This window comes from Nilaparvata lugens, chromosome 6 (genome assembly GCF_014356525.2).
Source record: "Nilaparvata lugens isolate BPH chromosome 6, ASM1435652v1, whole genome shotgun sequence".
NCBI classification, from domain to species: Eukaryota; Metazoa; Arthropoda; class Insecta; order Hemiptera; family Delphacidae; genus Nilaparvata; species Nilaparvata lugens.
Genome location: NC_052509.1, coordinates 62,597,106 through 62,619,713, shown reverse-complemented (window position 1 = coordinate 62,619,713; position 22,608 = coordinate 62,597,106). Strand labels below are relative to the sequence as shown.

The following is a 22,608-nucleotide window of genomic DNA, read 5'->3' as shown; positions in this document are numbered from 1 at the left end:
CTAAGTATTGAAATCTAATAGGCCTACTTCATCCACATGTTGGCCCAATGACAACCAGTGTGTGATTTGCCAGCGCTGGCCTAGATATGGACTAGGCATTATCATACTTGGCCAATGGACAGAGACTGGGCCAAAATGTGGCTAAGCATTACTAAAATAACTATTAGTTCTGTGAACAGTAGACCTCGCGCAGTTATAACGACGTCCGAAACCATAAGCACATCCACAATGATACACTAACTATTTATTTGATCAGATCATGCTTACACAAGATTTAATTATCATATAACGCTTTCCGGAATTTAGCGCGAGAAAACCAGAAGACATCTAGGCGCCCAGATGAGCTGTTATAAGTTCTTTGCATCCTATTTAATAGTGCATAAAAATTGCATTCAATGAGGCATGCAATTTATAGTCTACACAGCTAAGTTACTGATTATTTACCAAGTTACATTGAGATATTGAATTGCATGAGTCATGGCATGCAATTTATAGTCAACTCGACAGCTGATTTATGATGAATAATTCTATAGTCTGATTTTCACTGTAATATTGACGTATGAAGGAGGCTCCTTTTTCCTTTTATATTATGCTTGAAATGTAAAATTTCCAAAAACCTTGTATATACGTCGACGCGCAATTTAAAAAGGAATATACCTGTCAAATTTCATAGAAATCTATTACCGCGTTTCGCCGTAAATGCGCAACATATAAACATATAAAGATTTAAACATTAAGAGAAATGCCAAACCGTCTACTTGAATCTTAGACCTCACTTCGCTCGGTCAATAATAATATCGAGTGACCTGGCTGGCTCAGGTCTGGGTGTCAGAGTTTTTAGTTCGCAACTGATAAATTTCAGGGCCTCTGACATTACTAATCACCTATCATTCTCATACAATTACTGTTTTTTACAGATCTATCTGATGTGGAACCTAGGTCTGTACACATCGCCCGTGATAGTATGTCTTTTGTACCGGAAAGGCTACTTCATGTACGATGGTGTACTGCTCTCGGCTAAATTCGCATTGAGTGTCAGCTGTGTGCTTGCCTTCTCCTACTGTCTGCGAAGCTATGGACGAGTTTCGAACTCAGTTTACCTCGAGTTCCAGAAAACTTTGGATCTTGCTACCAGGCAGTTCAACAACGATACTAAGGTAAGATGAATCATAGAGAAACAATAGCATAAGTAGATATCCCATGGTATAGGTCGTTTATGTCGCAATTTTCAATGTTAACTCAAGCCGATAGTCCACGTAGTTTATTTATTTATTTATTCATTCATTTATTTATTTATTTATTTATTTATTTATTTATTACAATACAATTGTGGAGGCAAACAGGAAGAACCAGGACCAGGAACAGGATTCACGGTAGTTCTTTGCCGTGAAGCCCTGTGACGCTGGTAGTCTCTCATACTGTGCCGTTCATAAACTCACCCAGCCAATATAGTAAAAATCGACAATAATCGACTTGAGATAATAGTAAAAGTTGCGACATAAACGCCCTATACCATGGGATATCTATTGTTTCTCTATGGTTGAATTTTTATTAAAATCACTTTCAATAATTCTTCTCTGCCAAAAATTTGAGAGATATTATAATCTAATACCAAGGTGAACTGGATTTTTATCAAAAATAACTTTCAAAGAAGACAGAGAAGAAGTCTGCAAAAAAATCAAGAAATTAATATCACAATCTGATACTTGAAATATCAAATCTAAAAGATATCTCAATCTCAGTTTACCTTTTGTTCCAAAAATCTCTGGATCTTGGTACCAGACAGTTCAATAACTATACTAAGGTGAGGTACATTTTCATTGAAAATCACTTTTAGTGGTTCATTTCTCTCAAAAATCTAAGTCTCAACTCACACTTATGCGACTCAGGTCAAGAAGAGACTCAACTCTAGTCGAGAGCATGTGTTTTCAAATGGTGACGTCGCGGAGACTAGAATTGACTGGTCTGAGTGTCACCATTTGGAAACACATGCTCTCGACTAGAGTCGAGTTTCTTCTCGACCTGAGTCGTGTAAGTGTGAGTTGAGCCTAAGAGGTATCACAATCTGATGCTTGAAATATCAAATCCAAGAGAAATCACAATCTCAGGCTACCTTGAGATCCAGAAAACTCTGGATCTTGGTACCAGACAGTTCAATAACTATACTAAGCTGAGGTACATTTCCATTGAAAATCGCTTTCAGCGCTTCATTTATGCCAAAAATATAAGATATATATAATAAATTAGTGAATTGAGTTATCATTATTACATAACCTCTAGACTGTGTATTCCAAATTAAGGTTTAAAGCAGTTTTGAGCGAATGCCTGTTGTTTTTACCTGGATTGTATTTGTCTATGATTAAATTAATGAAAATATCACAATCTGTTGCTTAAAATATGAAATAGGTACCTAAATTAAATTATAGCGGTCGAACTACTTGATGGTATAAACCAATCATCTAACTGACTGTTTCAAATAGTGATAAAGTTTGTTTTATCATTGTTGAATAAAATACAAATTAATAAAATAAACCAATCATCTAACTAACTACTTCAAATAGTGATAAAGTTGGTTTTATCATTGTTGAATAAAATAAAAATTAATAAAATATTAAATATTAGAAGTAATAATTTTTTTTTCAAAAATGTTATTCACTTTAAACTACCATCATGTAAATCTGTATTTTCTGTATGAATAGAGATAGAAAAATGAAAGCAAATTATTCATTCAAACTTCAAACTAACGTACTATATCAGAATTTTTCATTCATAACATCAATGCCTCCCATTCATCCAATGCTGACATTTTGAAGTGAGTCCCATTATAATTTTTTATAAATTACTGCAACATCAAAGTGATATTTTCTATGTTTATACTGTCCGCATTCTTCATGCATAACACTAATGCTCCCCATTGAAACAATGAAGACAGTCTGAAGTGAAGTGAAGTGAATAGCAGAATTCACAGATCTTTACAGATGATTGTAGACTGAAGTTAAAGTCTTCATTGAAATTATCGATGCATTTCTCACAAACATGTTTTATACGGTAATTCATAAATTTACATCAGTGTCTCAATTTATTTTCATGATTTTTTCACAGAGGGCGCTCTCAAGATACGATTTCGATTTCTCTGCCTGGCCGGTGGAGTTCTCTATCGCTGATGTTGAGGGGTAAATATTTGAAATGTACAGTAATTTTCTCAAATGAACTGATGACACTAAAGTTACTGCAAATATTTATTCAATTTATTTACAGAAACACAAAATAAAATCTATGATTGTGGGAGAGATTCAACAGGATTGACCCAAAACTGATTCTCTCCCGAAATTTGATAGGTAGAATAGAATAGAATGACTTGTTTATTTTTGTTGACGTGGCGAAGTTTGGACAATAATGTCCACTCTACCACTTAACCACGTCGTTAGCAAACAATAATACAATACAAAATATGCAGAGAACAAAAAAATTGAAGCAAGAAATAACAATAAAATGTAATAATATGAGAGATCAATATTGAATAATAAAAGTATTTAAAAAATAGGTATTTTTCAATGAAATTAATCACTTCACTGCTGGAAGAAAAAGCAAAAAATAAATTAAAACAAAATAATAGACAAGCTACTGAAGAAAATTAATACAGTAAGAATTGGAATCAAAGATGAATTTGTTGATTTCATGTATAGTGGATATGGATATGAGTAAAAAGAACCTGTGTGGGCCTAACAGTATTCAATACGTGGAAAAGAGAATAAAGAAAAGTGGGAAAAATCAGTTAGCAAATAAGAAGATTTCAAATAGGAAAAATTTTGAAAAGAAAGAGGATAAAATGTAGTTACTTAATCAATACATATTTTTGAGAATTGAAATAGATACAGAATTGCAATCCAATACGTTTTGCAGAAGAAATGTTTTATAGATAAGAAAAAGAAAACTGCAAAGCGAAAAAAATAGAAATTTAAAGGACAAGCACACAGCAGACATTCAACATTCACACTCGTAAGCATCCTATAGTTGATAATATGCTCAAAGTTGTAAGAAAATAAATGTTGAGTAGATAAATTAGATTAATCAATTATTTAAACGAATAAATAATTATATGGATCAAACAGGATAAACGCAAAACTTATTCTCTCCCGAAATTTGATAGGTAGTTGATAATATGTTCCAAGTTGGAATGAACTAAATGTTGAGTAGATAAATAAATTATTTTCTCAATTGAACAGAGCACTTCAATTATCTCAATATGAAAAAAACTAGCGGAAATCAAATTAAAATGTACTCTAGAAATAGAGACGTTGTGGATTTTCTTCATATTAAGGTGAGAAGAAAGAGATGTTGTCAGTTCCACTTGAATGGTTTCACTTCTTGTGGAACTGGAAACAAAAATCATGACACAAAATTATTTTCATCTTGCAACGTTACAATGTAATGTTTTATTTTGTGCTGTATTATCATTTCAAACGGTAGACGTTACATTTTTCAAAGGTAAAACAGATTTTTTAAAGTGAATCTTCTGAGCTTAATTAAAGATTTGTATGGTTTCACAGAGCTAAAGGAAGGAAGGTGCAAACTTCAAGAAAATCGTTCCTTGGGACTTTGTTCACAGCCCCTTTTTCGGCCATCACTTTTATAGTGGCTCACACCTTTGGAATTCGCCTTATCTACCCGGGCTCAGTCTCTCTGGTCAGCTATATGATTTGTGAGTATTGATTGATTGATTGAGTACTTTATTTATGTAGATTACAATATATACTGGCTTATACACTTATATACAATAGCTTACAATACAGCAAAGTTATAGATGAATTTACATAATATAGACTAAGAAAATAACTATTGAACTGTATATGATATGAAAAAGCAATTTGTAATATAATAACTATGGATAATAATCATATTGTTATGCATCTACATAAATTGGCGGAGCTTTGGACATATCAATGTCCATTCTTTGGGAAGAATATTAAAAATATCCTCCCCACTAACTCTCTACCAGTATTGATAATATTTAGAAATTTAACTGAAATGAAATGAATAGAACAACTTCTCTTCTCGTGAAAATAATAACAATAAATTAAGATTACTAGTAGTTCTGTGAACAGTAGACCTCGCGCTCAGTAAGTTACACTGACCTGTTGTTATGTTTTCTCAAGAATTAATAAATAATTTATCAATTTAAAATGTCTATAAAAAATCCTAAATAAACATAGAGCTTTCTGTCCTATCGTGACGTGTCGTCCCGGAATGTGAGAGTGAGTGCTGTTATCAGGTCTGGCTGCAACTGTCTACAACGTTGATGGAAAGATACATTTTCAAGATGTTCGATGTTTTTGAACGGGTAGTTCAAAATAGTCCACTATTATAGTTCACTAGACAGCTGACTTATGATGAATAATTCTAGTCTGATTTTTACTCCAATATTGGCGTATGAAGGAGGCTCCTTTTTCCTTTTATATTATCCTTGAAATGCAAAATTTCCATAAACCTTGTATATACGTCGACGCGCAATTTAAAAAGGAAAATACCTGTCAAATTTCATGAAAATCTATTACCGCGTTTCGCCGTAAATGCGCAACATATAAACATTAAGAGAAATGCCAAACCGTCGACTTGAATCTTAGACCTCACTTCGCTCGGTCAATTATTGAGGAATTATTGAATTATTGAATGATATTCCTTCCTAACGAAGCTCTACTGATTCATTTATAATGAATCATATCTAATGATATATTAATTTTCATTCATCTCGTGATATTTTGATAGTAAACCCGTTTGCTTTTCAATGGAATGTTTCCATTCTAATAGTGAAATGAAATGCATTTATTTCCATAATTCATTGAAATGTGATACATACAATGTCAGAAAAAATTAAGACTTGATACGCCCTCTAAAATTTGAAACTAAGTCTTTAGTTGGAAAACTGAATGACTTCATAGAAAACAACCCTTTTAAGATCTATTTTAGATTGTTAATAAGAATATAGTACCTACTTCAAAATTGATTCGAAAGTTAGTTTCAGTTCAATCAATCTTTTATAATAATGCGGAGTTAGAACATTCAGATGAAAAATAAACATTTATTTCATTTATAATACAAGCACAAATAATATAAAATGATTGGGAAACAGGCTTAGCCTAAAACTGTCCCTTTCTCAAACATTATCAAAAGTTTTCAAAACAATAAACGTTTTTTATGATTGAAAATATGAATAATTGGGAATTATTAATTCCCAATTCACTTCAACTGGAATGAATTACTCGTCAACACTATTTCAATGATATTTAAGTATCAATAAAATAATTCTTTCACTAATAATAATTATCAAGTGATTCATACAGTAAGTTACAGTTCTTAATAAGAATCGATAAGTCATGTTCAGTTTATGCACTTTAGCCAATGTTCATTATAAATTATCTTCCAATTAAGAGGCTAATAAACAAATAAATGTCAACTATTTGCCTTTATCGCGTTGATAAAGAAATATTTTCGAAACTTATAAGATAACATACTTCCGTTGGAAGCTTACATTTTTCGTTGTAATCAGTTTTTTTTTGAAACTACCTCAATTAAACAGTAAAAATTGTCGTCAACTTAATTATAGAAAATTAAAAGTACCCTTGTAATATTTTTATATAAGACATGACTATTGATAAACTTGTTAATGAGGTTTTTGTCAAGTACAAGTCTGTCGTAAACGTTTTGTCGTAAACTTGATTATAGAACCCTTGTAATATTTTCATAAAAGATACGACTTTTAATAAACTGATTCATGAAGTTTTTGGCAAGTACAATTCTGTTTAATTCAAGCTACAAGTAGAATTTCGTCAAAACATTTTTGTAAGCTTGCTAATTTCTTCCATGACGTTTGTTTATAAAACAATTTCTGGAAGCACAAACTTACTTTTTCTGTTATGAGCAAAACTGTTGCCGCTTGAATAATTGATTACAATCAATAGCCGGCCGGTGTTGGGCTATTTTATTAATCGGTGTTGCAATTTTCAGTGCGAATGCTAATTCATTCCGGTTTCCCTTTCTGATTTAAAATTCTAATCGCTTCGAGACAATGGAGCTCTGTAGTTGTAATAGTTCTCACGGCGAAATCAATTTTATTTCGGTATTTTCGTTTAACTGTTATATTTTTCCCGACTTTTGCGGTATTCATCTCGTATGTCAAAATAGTTTCTCATTTTGTATCTGATCTTCTCTTTTCATTCTGTTAAGAAGATTGATTCTCTCTTTCTTCCTTTCTTCATTTGATCTCTTTTTATTCTCATAAACTTGAGAAGATTGCTAAGAATATTATTCAATAAGGTTTTACGCAATCGTATTGCTAAAAATGCTGATTTATTGATTCATCATTTTTTTATTTATTTATTCGTATTAATAATAATTATTCTTCAAGTGAATAAATAACTTATGATTGGTTATGTGGTTCCCTCTACTCTAGTAGGTACCTCTAGTAGGTACCCTCTACTCTAGTAGGCTACTTGTAATTTGATTTTTTTCTATGCTTCCCTTTATGAAATAAAGTTGAGTATTTCCATTGCAATTTATTGAATTAGTATTGTTGGTAACTCTTAGTTAAATACTATTAGTATTACTAGTTACTTAATGTTTACTATTACTTAGTTTTTAATACTATTTTTTGTGATTGTGAAGGAAGATTTTTGTTTGGATTTGTATTTTGGAATTAATTAATGTGATAAATTTAAAATTATTGTAGTACATACATTTTTTGGACTCAAAATAGTGTGTGAATTAAGTTATCATTTACATAACCTCTAGACTGTGTATTCCAAATTAAGGTTCAAATTAAAGCAGTTTTGGGCGAATGCCTGTTGTTTTTACCTGCATTGTATCTATTGTCTATGAATAATAATAAATATGTTTGTGTCTTGTAATAACTATATTAATTGTATCTATAAATATTGAATGGAAAGGTTTAAAATGTGCTTGAAATGACTCACCAAGTTACTCATTTATTGAAAAATATAGAATATGCTTCGATTGTATAATTTTCAAGTAAACTTATGATACTTAGTCTATACTGGAGTAAACTCACTTATGCTTACATAGTCTCAACGTAATCTTTTATAATGAATAACATTTTCACCAGAGATTTACGGTATAATAACCCTGCGTTCCTAAATTTTCTAGTTTCTCAATAGGTAAGACAAAATTAGGTTTTCGTTTAAGCGACATGATTCGACGACCACTGAAGAATGAAGAATACGTTTGGTTTTATGGGAGTGTTCATAGATTAGCAGACTACACACTCTTATAAGAAACAGAGTTAGGTTCAACTCACACTTACGCGACTCAGGTCGAGAAGAGACTGCAACTCTAGTCTCTTCTCGACGCAGCATGTCTTTTCAAATGGTGACGTCGCGGACACTAGAATCGACTGGTCTGCATGTCAACATTTGGAAACACATGCTCCGCCTAGAGACTAGAATCGCAGTCTCTTCTCGACTTGAGTCGCGTAAGTGTGAGTTGTCTTATTCTTCCGCGATCGTCGAATCGCGTCACATGAATGTAGATCCACCCTCATCTTTACTACAGCATACAACGCTGAATAACTACTATCAATTCAAGCAACTTAGAAGGAATTGTAGAATAATGGGCCCGTTCTGTGTACATGGAATGTGGTAAATTGTCCGATTCACAATTGACCAAGTAAAAAGTTCCGCGTTCGTTGGGAGGAATTTTGACAGATTCTGTTCCAGAAAACTGTTCCAGTTCCAAAATCCTGCCCCACAGTCGAAGTGTGGTAAATTGTCCGACCTGGTACAGTTCCAACTATCTGAGCTCTCATTGGTCGATTATTGTAGTCTGCTTGCTTCTCTGCGCATGCGCTGATAGTTTGTTCACCATAGCATAGCATAGAATACATAACCAACAATGTGATGATGTTTGATAACCATTCATTAAATGAATTTTTCTCGTTAGAAAATTTGAGAGTAATGGAATAAAATGAATTTACACTTTTCTAGACGGTAGGTTTGTAAAACAGCCTTTCTTCATTCACGCAGCTAGTAAACGACACATTTTAGTGTAAATCAACTTTATATGTGCGCGCCAAAAGCTTGAACCAACGATTTTGAAATGGCGTTCCATGGGAACATTTTGCAATATAGTGCGGTCCACGTTATAATGGCAGTGGATAAAGATAGAAGAATAGCGACGCCGATTCTCTGCATTAATTGATCATATTTCCACACTGTCAAAAACATAATTGGCACCGTTGTGGACCTAGAAAAGGATACTACCACCGGCTTTGTCGAATGATAGACAAGGATAGCAAAACCAAAGTTGATCAAATACTGTTATTATAACGTGGACCTCACTATAGGTACACAGAACGTACACAATGTTTCTTGAGAGTGTTTTTGTGTTAAAGTGATCAAGCTTGAAACTTAATCAATCATTCTACTAGATTTAAGGTACAACTTCAACTAGATTTAATTACTTGTTGGCTATCCATATTGTTTTCGCTATTATTCCTATTGTATTTCCATATAACTTTAAAGTGAAAAACACTCACATTCTTTGGTGTGGCGACGACCGTTTCGTGCTGGTGTTGCACATTCTCAAGCCCCTTGAGGCTTGAGATAAGATAAGATAGATTATCGTCGCCACACCAAAGAATGTGAGTGTTTTTTCACTTCAAAGTTATATTAAAATATAATAGATTTAATTAAATTAGATTAGATTCAATTAAACTGATTATTTTTCTCTGATTTCGCAGCCAGCAGTCTGATAAGTGGTCGTTCAAAGCTTATCAAGCATAACTCTGCTGAACGATTCAAATTGAGAACCACTGATGCCAACGAAATCGATACTATTTTTATCGACAGAAGAAACAAGAAGTATGTATCTATTCTATCAGTTTTACTATATATACATTATCAATGTTTTTTTTTCAATTATCATCCTTATTTAAAGAGTTTGACAAATTTACGACGGAACTTGAGTTTGTGATCTTGGCCCGACTTAGCATTAAACACTGGTGTGCCTTTTAAACTTAAATGATTAACATTTTATCTATTTATTTTATCATATTAATTGTCGACTTAGATTATTTGCAGTTTTGGGATGAACCTGTTGCTATCTCCCAGCCATAACTATATGGCCCGGCAGCACAAAAGCCGGTTAAATTCTAACCGTGATTAATTTCACGAGAACAAATCAGAGAAGGCCTTTTTGATAAGATGGCTTCTCTGATTGGTTCTCGTGGAATTAATCACGATTAAAATTCAACCGGCTTTTGTGCAACCGGCACTTTGCCTTGTAATATTATAGTAATGAATGAATACCCAATAATAAATATGATGAATTCAAATGAACTCAAGATGATTTGCTATAGTTGACCAAGCGAAAATGGGTCTCTCAAGGCCACTGCAATGTTGCCACTGGTGGCCACCCCTCACTCGACCAGTCTATATACATTGACTATATTTCTACACCCTGAACATCGCGCTTTCCTTCTCATACCATCCCTCTTCCTCTTTTCCGACACTACCTGTCACAAATTCTTTTGAGCACGTCAGGTTCAAAAGTTCTATTGTGTCATTCTTTGAAGTTAGAACAATAACATCCCCCCGTCACCTCTTCCCATCATCCGCTATATTCTTCAACATCATGAAATCAGAATTAAGTTTGTTTTTCTGTTCTTTTTCAAAATTATCTCTTTAATATATTAATCTTCTCTATTCAAGTGATAATAATGTAAAATATCTGTTCTATTTTTTGTTTTGAAGCATCTAAATTTGAAAATTTACTTTGTGAACATATTAGTGGTCTGAAAATTTTGTGAAGTGAAGAGCTACAAGACTTAACCTATTTCGGACAATGTGTAACCATATCTAAATTGGGGAGAGGAATAGCACAAGGTTACCTTATTTTTCCTCTCCCTATCATTTTTATGATGTATACTTATTATATCAATCAATAAAGAATAATAAAAAGAAATAAAGGAAAGAATATTGTTATGTATAATGTATAACTCTTTCTTGAGTCATGACATCAAGAAATCCAATTTTATAATGATGATTAGATTTTTCTTTATAAATGCAACTATTTATAAACTAAGCTATTACTTCATAAAGGTTACTTGAAGACTTATAATAATCAATTGGAAGTGGAGTGATGTAATTTTATTAATTTTAGTCAATATTCTTGTAATGCCCACTTCACTCTGCATTTTTCAATTCGCATGAATTCTCATTTGATTCCCATCACACTTCATCCAGACTTTGAACAGAGAAGACAAACAATACTCCCCACAATAACAATACTTTACTATCACACCCTCTCTCACACACACATTCACTTTCTCTCTTACTAGCCACCCTTAGTACAAAGTGGCAACAGTGTTGGTAGAGACGGGTGGTGATGTCAAGAGCAAGCTTTGACCTTGAGGGACCCATTTTCGTTTGGCCAACTATAGTAAAAATTCAAATAGTGTTTCTTAGTTTCTTGAAATATTTCACTCAAGGAAGTCTCTGGATAATTGATTATTGTGGGTTAAACAAATGAGACGGGGCCGCCGTAAACAATGGATGGACAGGTAGAAATTCTACCTTCAGAGACCCTTCAGTGGTCACCTATTGTTATTGAATTTCGACATTTTAGTGGTCTATTGTTAAGGTATCCACTCCGAGCAATATATTGGTGGACCAGTGTGGTTATTTAAAGGCACTTTCATTCAGCTGTAAACCAGTGGTAGCATACAGTGATTGGATAAACACACACATTACTATCGATGTGTGGGACTTGACAAACACATCATATATGTTTGCCAAGTTGTGTTCGATCTAATAGAATTTGAAAGGAGGCCAACAAATTGTATGTTCAATAAGTATCGAGTTGTATGTAACTCTAGTTATTCTGTATACAGCTTGTGAGCAAGTTGAGTTTCTTGAAATGAACCATTGGGAATAATACTTTTGTAAATGTGCTTTTGTATTATCACTTTAATTCATTAGAAGTTTACATCGAACAAGATAAAAATAGAATGAAACATCATCTTTGAACATCTCTCATAAAACTTTAACTTCAACTTGAAAATCTTACTTGTAAACGTTCGTTACTAAAACAGTCGCCTTGACAACCGTGCTCACATGATATCCACGTAGGGCTAGCCCAACGTTACTAGACAGAAGGTTGATCACTCACAGGTGTAAGATTCAAAGTGGTGGGGGGAACGCCAGCGTGACGTCACGTGTAGTAAAAATGTGATAAGAGTAACCACACTGAGCATACAGTTTATTCACTGTATCTTCAAATACATCGTCGTTTAATCCCCTCAAGATTGACCTAGAACTTAAAAATTCTCCATACTTATAGCGAATTAATCACCGATTCTAAATTTGTTGTTTAATATTCCAAGTTCATTCAGCTTGTATGAATAAAATGAATTTGAAAGTTTTTCAAGAATCTAAACACGTGACACGAAGAAGTTAATAAGCTGGAAAAGCGTTAGTGGACAACGTTAAATACTATTATAATTCTGATTAACCCATGAAAAATCTTGATAAACCAATGCATTGCAATAAAACAATAAACAGATCCCAATAAATTCAATGAATTTCATGGTTCATATAAATGCACTGAACACATGCTGGTATCGAGCACATGTTCTACGAGAATCAAAATATCCCATCCCCGAAATTCACAAGCTGATGTATAGCCAAACTACAAAATATAAACACGACCTTGAAGATGAATAAACCTTCCGGTTTGAAAGGTTATTCAAAGGATAACCTTAAACCGATAAGGTTTAAACGTTTTCAAAGACGTTTAAAGTCTAAACACAAGTCTAATTTTAGATTTAGACTTTAGACTTTTTAGATTTAGATTTAGACTTTTACAAAATTTTAGATTTATTTAAATAAATAAATTTTATTTATTTAAATAAATTTTAGATTTAGACTTTTTAGCATCAAGTCTAAACAAAAGTCTAATTTTATATTCGTCGTTCAAAGACGAATATCTTTCAAACCTTAAACCGATTTTGACCTAACAATTAGCCCCAAGGATTCTAACCTTCCGGTTTGAAAGTGAAGGTTAGAAGGTAGGGTCTTTGCTTTTATATGGCAAAATGCTTCAAATGTTTTGATAATTATTGTAAAGCAGAAATCTTGCATGTTTGAAAATGTTTGTATTATATAATTTGAATAAATAAAACAAATATAACTTGTAGCACCCTTGTTTTTTATAAAAACTTAAAATATTTGAACACTCAAAAGTTTTATAATAAACAAGGATGCTACAAGTTATATTTGTTTTATTAATTTAAAAGCAGCCCATTTCAATAAGTGTTTTATATAATTTGACTTACGTCACCGTATATGATTTTCAAGAATGCGATATACTGCCTACTCTGTACTACAGCCTACGTCACGGCTGCAGCTCCCCCACTCCAATTGCATTTCAACTAAAATACTGTAGATGAGTGACCAACCTTCTGTCTACTAACTTTGGGGCTAGCCTACATCAATACAATAACTACAAGTACTTGATCACTGATTTAAATTTAATAATTGCATAAAATACAAGTAACAGATGTAAGGTGCAAAGTAATAGATGAATTGGTGTTACCAGCTAGAATTGCCTTCAAGAAAGCACACGGGGCCACTAATGAGAGTAATGAAGCGGAATCAGAGGACAATAAAGTATGCTAGTGGAGAGTTAGAGGATGCACCTTTTTGGAACAATAGCCTAGTGCACAGGTAGCGCGGTCCCGTCTCCTTTCTTTTACCCGATTATTTTTTATTAGAAACACAAGACTTACGAGTATCAAAATGTGTGATTGATATAGACTTTGAAATATGGCAGGTCTTATGCCATTTAAATGAATGTTTCATTCCTTGATATTTTATATTTAAATAGGCAAAGATCAGCTGATTATATTAGTGTTAAATGTGTAAGAAAAAATTTGATAGCTGATTTTTGCAGCTATGCCAAACTTTCAAATTGCTCTCCTGAAAAGTTTACTAAACATGACTTATCAGCTTGTGTCATCTACCCACAGAGTTAATGTTGAAGTTGTCTTCAATTTATGGTATTTTTAAATCAGTCCCTATTATTTTGTATTGTTACAGGATGAAAGCCAGTAGTAAAAACAATTCATTTGTAACATTCGGCCAAGAAGTAGTTGACTACCTAACAAACACCCGTTATCCTACTAGGTGTGATAACTATCAAGTAATTTTTGACCTCAGTCAATTTTATATAATTTATAACAACCTATAACCAATTAAAATGCTTGAATCCTATTCCTATCATCACATCCTTCTTGGATATTTGTTTTTATGGCTCATGATCATTGAGATTGGTTAAACGGTGATATGAATTTTTTGCATTGGCATGCTGAATTTTAGTCAAAAAAAACAAAATGTTTACTGTATTTTATTTTACTATTTACTCAATGAATGCTCATTATTTACTAGTGTTTTCCAGTAATATTTCTTACTGATGAAACTTGGGATCAATTTTAGGGTTATGTTTAATAATTCAACTTGTTTCAGGTATCTTTCTATCAATACACTATACACCAAATATTAGATTAGCATTTAATAGAATAATTCATATCACCCGAGATGTAAATTTTGGATGACTTTTCCATACTACAGAGTGAGTCATATGTATGGGAACACTTCAATAAATTGGAAACTGTTGTAAATATAATACTGTAACTTTCAGGATAAGTTATTGGTCGAATACTATACCTTTTGACGTACAACTGAATTTCAACCCCTCATAAGGGAGTGACTTAGGGTTTGTAACTCATCTATTTTAAATGTAAACACCCATTGTGTGGTACATCACTTTTAAAGGCCTTTTTGAAACAAGAAAGATGGCATCGATAAAAATGTTCTTATTATACTTGTATCCAAAATGGCGACTGATTGAAGTTTTAGTTTTTAAGGTATTTAACCGATAACTTATCCTGTGAGTTACAGTATTATATCTACAATAGTCTCCAATTTATTGAAGGGTTCCCTTACATATGACTCACTTTGTATAATAAAGGAAAGAACAGTCTTATACACGTACAGGATAGGAAGATTATGTTTGACGCATTATCAGGTCTGAACTAGGTTAGGTTAGGTTAGGTTAGGTTAGGTTAGGTTAGGTTAGGTTAGGTTAACTACTGGAATGATTAACTTGAAATTTTGCTTATAGATTCTTATGTTGATGTTTATAGGCCTATTTTCAACTCTTCAAGACTTCATTACGTCAAGTTTTCAGTTTATCAAGTTTCAGAATAGACCCTTGCGGAGCACGGGTTACCTGCTAGTCATTCTTAAACCTGCCATCAGTTATAATCAATATTTCCAATTTATGCCTTCAAAAGTATACTCAATTCCATTCCTATTGAATCTTTATTCTCAAGCGACCGTTGGACAGATTGCAAAAATAAATTGATTGTTGAAGCTCTTGAAATAGAATATGATAGCCTACAAGTTAATAGAAAATATAAGATGTTGAACATCGCAAAAAACATAAAATTTTAGACATACCATTTAAAAATATTTGTACTATTTTTGATAAAATAGAAGCTAAACAGTATAGTAATAAAGTAGGTTCTTAGTATAGACTTGACAGGTAATTCAGGCTTCATTTCTCTCTCATTTTATATCAGATACTTATTCTCAAGTTTCATTTCAGCTATTCATCATTTGTTTATTGTTCCATTTATGAAATTCATTACAAATAGAAACGTTTTTACTGTATTATCATTCATCACCTGGGTCTAAAATACTTGTGAAGAGTCGCCTTTGTAAATAAATAGGAAAATGAATAAATATATTTGAGAGAAGTTCAGAATATTTGTATACAAGGTTGGAGGGCTCGGTTACACTTATCTAAGATCGCATATCTTGGATATAGATATAGAAAACTATAGGATAGCAAATCGCTCTCTGTGTGGCCAGGATTTAAGCCGCTGTCTGTTTTTTCTCTAAAAATTGAATTAATTTTATTAATGAGATTCTCATTCTTATTTACTTACTCCTCAGCTCTCCAGGTCTTTACAACCCTTGGCCTCCCTCACGTAGCCTCTCCATCTGTCTCAATCCAAGCGTCCTTAGATCGCGTTCCACATCATCCGTCCACCTATTTCTTGGTCGACCTTTTCTTCTTCTGTTATATATTTTCTTCTTCCATATACATTTCACCACTCTTCCATCTCCCATTCTCAACATGTGCCCCATCCATCTTATTCTGCCAGCTTTTATCGACCGCACAATGTCTTTTATATCTCATTCATCGAATGAAAAAATTAGAATGAAGTACTCAGTACAGGTATGGTTACATGTAGTTATTCTCAAATTCAATTTTCAATTCTACTCGTATTATCTTCAACATATTGATAACTTTGGACAAGCACTCAATCCAAGTGGTCGTTCACTTATTGGTCGTCCATAATTATTTTTACTACGGGCGGATGGATCTTAACTCATCTTATCAATAGCTTATCCGCGTGACCACTAAGCCATCAAGTCACTTCAAAAGCTTTATAGGCTACTAGTTTCTGTGTTGTTATGAAGGTGATGAGTTAGATATACATAATAAACTAGTAAAAAGAATTACTAGAGATTTTGTTTTACTTTTTCTCCATGTAAAAAGACCAGGATGATAAGTACTTTCCAGTTTTTTTGAAGAGCTGAGCCTTCAATTAACAGTATAATAGAGCAATTAACTGTTAATATCATGATTTTAGTTGTAAGGTGAATTCTTGAAAATTACGTTTAATTATTTTGAATTTACATGTTTTTTAAAAGGTAACTTGCCAAGCAGACTTTTTAATGTTTAAAAAGTCAGCTTTTAAATTTAAAGTCTGCTTTAAAGTCTTATTTAAAATTTTAAATAATAAAGGGTACTTCAAGTTTCCATATTGTTTTTATTAATCTTTAATGTTTGCTTAAGGTAGCTTATTTGGTTCAATAACCGTTTTTCCATTCTATTCTATTAATGATCTGTTTTTTTTTAGTACCAACGGGTCAACACTTGTTATCTGCTCGGAAGGTAACGCTGGTTTCTATGAAATTGGAATTATGGGAACTCCAATAGAAGCAAACTATTCTGTTCTGGGTTGGAACCATCCCGGTTTTGGTGGCAGTACGGTGAGTTGGTCAATAATCAAGCTGGATTCACACATATCAGTATCAGGTACCGTGTTCGGTTCAGTGAAAATATCCTTTCCATCCTATTATATTAAGCGAGCAATAATTTCTGTATTTCTGTTTGTATTTTTATATCTGGTTATTTATGTTCAACGGATCTCGAAAACGGCTCTAACGATTTTCATGAAATTTGGAACATAGTATATTTTGAAGAAGAGGTTTATGATATAAAAATTCGGTTGCACTAGGTCCCATCCTTGGGAAAACTCGCTGAACAACATTAAAAGTAAGGATAATTCATCCTTGGCTGAAACAACTGAGACTTTCGTCGTGTGTGGATAGTAAAAAGTGAGCGAGTGATTCAGTGGAAAATCAAAATATCGCATCCCCGAAATTCATAAGCTGATGTATAGCCAGCTGTAAAATATAAACACGATCATTTTAGAGAATATTGTGTTCTGTTTATCAATAAATAAATATAACGAGCGAAGCTCGGTGACCCGATATTAAGTTATTATGAGAGAATTCTCACTCGGTCGTCTATGCTGAGTGGGAATAGTCTCATGAGAAGTCATGGGAGGAATATTTTTACTGAACCGAACTCAGACACTGATACTGGAATGTGGGAATCCAGCATTAGTGTTGATAATATTGTTTTTTTCATTGTTGATGAGCTAGTTTACATCAGGGTTCCTGTGATAGGCTGTGGTATTAGTGATATTCACTTTGAACGGAAGTTTTAAAATGAAGCATTGATCTTATTCGTGAGTAATGCTGCCAGTCTAAAGGTGTGTACAGATATGCGCGCCTCGAACACGCTCCGCACTTGCTCCGATCATGAAAGTTACACGAGATGTTACGCAAGGGTTCGATTGAGGTTCGAAATATGCTCGAAGGATGATCGCTCCGCTCTTTTCTTATTGTTGACTTCGCTATAACCTAACCTCACAAATGTGAAACGTTCAATCCAGCTGATCGGGTGACAAAACTAAATAAAATATTGTGACCAGAGGATTGCTGGGTGTCCTAATAATACTTTATGTTTTTATAATAAATTTTTAATAAATATTATGATTATTGCATTTATTTAAATGTTTTATTATAAAAGGTAATGTCTGTCAGTGTTTCAAAAGGTGGAAGGCTTGATTGAGAGTTCGGCTTCTTGCTTCTAAATGCTAATATCTCGTTACCTATTATTATAAATGCTTTTAAAACTTTATATTATTTTATTTAATAATTAATTATTAATTTTGATAATTTTATTTGCTAACACAGAGATCGTAACACACAATTAACAAACTTTACAAACAAAAACGTTGACCGCGCATGCGCAACTATTGGTTAGTTCGACCGAGGAACTTGCCAAGCTCGAGCTCTGTTAAGGTGCGTACAGATTTACGCGCCGCGAACATGAGCAATTCACTTTTAATCAGCTGATGCCAAGCTTTTTATATCTGTATCTTACCGTTTCTGTAAAAATACAGATATAGTCAGCTGATTAAAAGTGAATTGCTCATGTTCAAGGCGCGTATATCTGTACGCACCTTTAGACGCTCTGTTCGCGTTCCACTCTTGTTCCACCTGCGATCATCAATCGATCTGCTCGAGTGACGTTCGATTGCGGAGCAGAGCGAAAGTCTGTACGCACCTTATGGTGTAAACATTCAAAGTGAATGATTGATGAGACAAACTAATAAAATTCGATGATTTCGACCAAAACATTAAGCTACTGATGATAATGTTAAAATACCACTTGTCGTTTTTTAATATTTCAAATTCTTTCATTTATTAGTGGCTTTGACAGTGTTCCAAATCGTTTTATTCATTATTAAATCCAATAGACTATCAAAGTGACAAAGCCTATTGTATAATACTATGTACTTATTGGTCAATAAAGATTCTTATTCTTATCAAATTATAGTATAAATTCAACTGTAGTATAAATTTGAAAAGGGACAGTTTTGTTGAGCCTTCTCATTATAAGTGTAATAATTGTACATGACTTAATAAATAAATCTATAGATTTAATGGTACATTATGTTTAAACCGGGTTTAAATAAGTAAATACTTGAGTTTCTGATAAAGTTTAGATTTCACTACTTTTTTTACGTAAGCAAACAGAAAAAATTAATCAAGTCACATGCACAATTCACTAAAGATTTGATTCTAACTGTTTCATTTCATGTTGATTGTTTACATGCTGCTCTATTCGTTATGCCCTTACTTTATTTATTTATTATTTTAACAGTAGAAACTCTCATGCAAGGGAAGCTTCCCTGTACGTATGGAGGAGTCGCTGCAGACCTGAGAAACTATCTTATAGTTGAAACATTAATTTGCTTATCGAATTTCTAACATAATAATAATTTATCCAGAAAAAAGAACTAAGAAATTATTTACAACGCTTTGAGATTAAACAAAAAATTAAAACTTCTCTGAATACACTGAATACTATGAAAACACTGTGCTTTAATTGAGTAATATCATGAATATCAAACTTGAAAGCTTAATACTGAGTACTTCTAATAATAAAAATTTATGAACCAAAATAATGAACCAAAAATTTATGAACAATCAATTATTTTTCATGTAAATAGCTGTACATATGATTTATTTTGTCAATGCCCTCCTATAGAGCAAGTTCAGGAAATAAAATACCTTGGTATTTTCATTGGTTGACAAAACCTGGCGGATGATGGTGTTGAATACAAGTGCGGTGTGTGCGGATTAGTGGTTAATGATAATGAACCGGCATTGATGTGTGAAGCATTTTGTGATATATGGTTCCACGCTTCATGTGTTTCAATTTCATCGGATGATTATCTAAAAATACAATCTCTCGGCAAAACTGTACAGTGGCATTGTAAAACCTGCGAAACAAGGTTAGGCGAGCTTCGTAGAATTGGTGCCGACCATATTCTGGCGCAATCAATTGAGGTATGTCAATTGAATGTAAAAATTGATTCTTTGACGGATTCTCTCCTTACGAAAGTAGAAAATTTTTTGGACAAAAAACTTAATAATATGCCTGTGCATTCGCAACGTGTTGAAAGATGCATGAACGGGCCTGTCGAACAGTAAAACAGCCAGCACCAGCAGCAACAACAACAACCTAAATTATTGCAGGTTATGTCATCAACATCAAATCGTAGAAGATCGATGGTCAAGATCGATATTGTTGACAATGAATTATCGATGACGGGTACTAGTAGACTTGACATCGATTTACACAAACAATCGAACTCTGACGTTGGCGGGAGTGTTTTGAATCCAAACTCTCATCATACAAAACAATCGACGAGTGTTTCTGAGAACCTTGATAAAAGTTATTCCTTATCCACCCCACCCTTATATTCGTCTGACAATCCAGTAAAAAATAATGCTGGAGATCCCATTGACAACAACTGGTCTACAGTGGTTAGGAAGAAAGGACGCAAACTTAGAAAAGAAAATCTGCAACTGCAGAAAGAAACTGCATTGAACACTAAAATTTCTGTTACTCCGAAATCAACTGGTAATGCTAATACCAGGAAAAACAAGAACTTTATTACTGGTAGTTTGATTGGTGTAGAGAATCTATCGATTAGGGACCACAAAAAATTTCTTTTTGTCTCAAGATTCATACCAGGTACAACTTGTGAGAGCCTTTCAGAATTTCTTAAGAATCAAAGAATTAGTAATTCTACTGTTGAGAAACTTGTCTCGAATCACCCAGATTCTTATGCTTCATTCAAGGTGGGTGTTCTGGATAGTGAGTTTGATATTGTGTATAAGGCAGATTTCTGGCCAAAAAATACTTATGTAGCAAAATACTTTACAAGAAAGCAAAGTAGCAATAACAGCAATTTAAACTTGAAGGCTTTACAAAAAGGGGAAAATACTTAGCTTCTGGATCCAATAATTTTCTTGAGACTCAGTGTAGTTCTGAATCTGGGCCTAACGGTGTTAAAGTTTCTGACCCTGGTTTCAATGTCCTGTTTAGCAATGTTCAGTGTCTTAATTTAGCTAAAAGACTAGATATTGAATTGGCAATTTGTAAGGAGAGTTATAAAGTATTATGCCTTGTTGAGCACTGGCTATGTGAGGACCAGCTGAAGATGGTAAACTTCGAAGATTATCTACTAGTTAGCTCTTTTAGTCGAACCACACATAAACATGGAGGAGTTGCAATCTTTGTGTCAAAGGATTTACTGGACCATAACAAAGCAAAACACTTGAACCTGGATATTTATCACCACTGTAAGGAGCTTCATTTTGAATTGGCTTGTGTCACTTTGCTGGAGCCCAAGCTAATAATTATAAGTGTATACCGTTCACACAATGGTGACCCAAATTACTTCCTGGAACATCTGGAATCTGTCATTCTCTACATCTTCAATAGAATGCCCAACCACCACATTGTTTTGGGCAAGGAATTTCAATTTCCTTGATGCTTCACCTACTAATACAATCAGCTTTGTCAATCTAATGAGGTCATTGAACCTGTACTGCACTGTGAGTGAGCCTACTAGGATGGATGCATGTCTGGACAATGTGGTGACCAACTTACCAGAGAGTTTGTACAGTGTTTCTATAAAAAATTATGCTTTGAGTGACCATGAAGCTATATGTCTGACACTGTCTGACTCCTATTCTGACATCTCCAGTAATTCCCCTAAGAATGTACTTGTGCGTCCAGTTACTGAAAGTCAGATAAACTATTTCAAACATCTGCTGTATCTGGTGGATTGGAATGAAATTATGACACCTGGTCTTCCAGAAGATAGCTTTAATAAATTCTTCAGCCATTTCAAGTACCTGTTTTGACAGTATATTTCCAGAAAGGCTACATACTGCAAAAAAGTGGACCAAGAACAGGACAAGGCCGCATTGGATGAGTCAAGAATTAACTGTCCTCAAGAATTGGGTCATTCTTGCTTATGAGCACCACAAGAATCTAAGGACAGCTGATTCTAAACAGTTATATATGTCACTGAAAAAGGACTTCAAGGAGAAACTCTTGAGAGCCAAAAAAGAAATGAATGCCCAGCAGATAAACTCCTCGCAAAATAAGTGCTCTGCAGCATGGAAGGTGATCAAGAGAGAAATGAGTTCTCAGCCGAGGACCACACGTATAGAGCCTGATATCTTCAATTCCTTCTTTGTGGATTCAGTTGCTACAGTTCGTGCTTCTATTAACACCCCTGATATTTCGGCCATGCAGTTCCTAAATGCTATGCCCAGGCCAGAAACAAAATTTGTGCTCTGCCCAGTATCTTGTGAAGAAGTTTTGGATGTTGTGAGTAAGCTGAAAAATTCTGAAAGTAAGGACTTCTTCGATTTGTCGGTGAATCTCATAAAAAGAGTCATCATTCCAATCCATGTACCTCTAACTATCTGCTTGAACTCATGCATTGTGGAGGGTGTTTTTCCTGCTCTACTAAAGATTGCTAAGACTGTACCCATTTACAAGAAGGGTTCAACTGATCTACCG

At 33.6% G+C, this 22,608-nt stretch overlaps 1 protein-coding gene across 2 annotated transcripts in view; it reads left to right on the top strand.

Annotated features, from left to right (window-relative positions):
* Window positions 1-22,608, top strand: part of LOC111054968 (phosphatidylserine lipase ABHD16A) — a 62,823-nt gene that overhangs the window by 1,545 nt on the left and 38,670 nt on the right. The window contains exons 3-8 of one of the 2 annotated variants that reach the window (XM_039431635.1): window positions 918-1,157; window positions 3,103-3,173; window positions 4,551-4,702; window positions 9,752-9,872; window positions 14,109-14,195; window positions 17,003-17,135. In XM_039431635.1, coding sequence (XP_039287569.1) covers window positions 918-1,157; window positions 3,103-3,173; window positions 4,551-4,702; window positions 9,752-9,872; window positions 14,109-14,195; window positions 17,003-17,135 — 804 coding nt within the window. The remainder of the gene's footprint in view (window positions 1-917; window positions 1,158-3,102; window positions 3,174-4,550; window positions 4,703-9,751; window positions 9,873-14,108; window positions 14,196-17,002; window positions 17,136-22,608) is intronic. The other variant, XM_039431636.1, reaches the window with a different exon arrangement.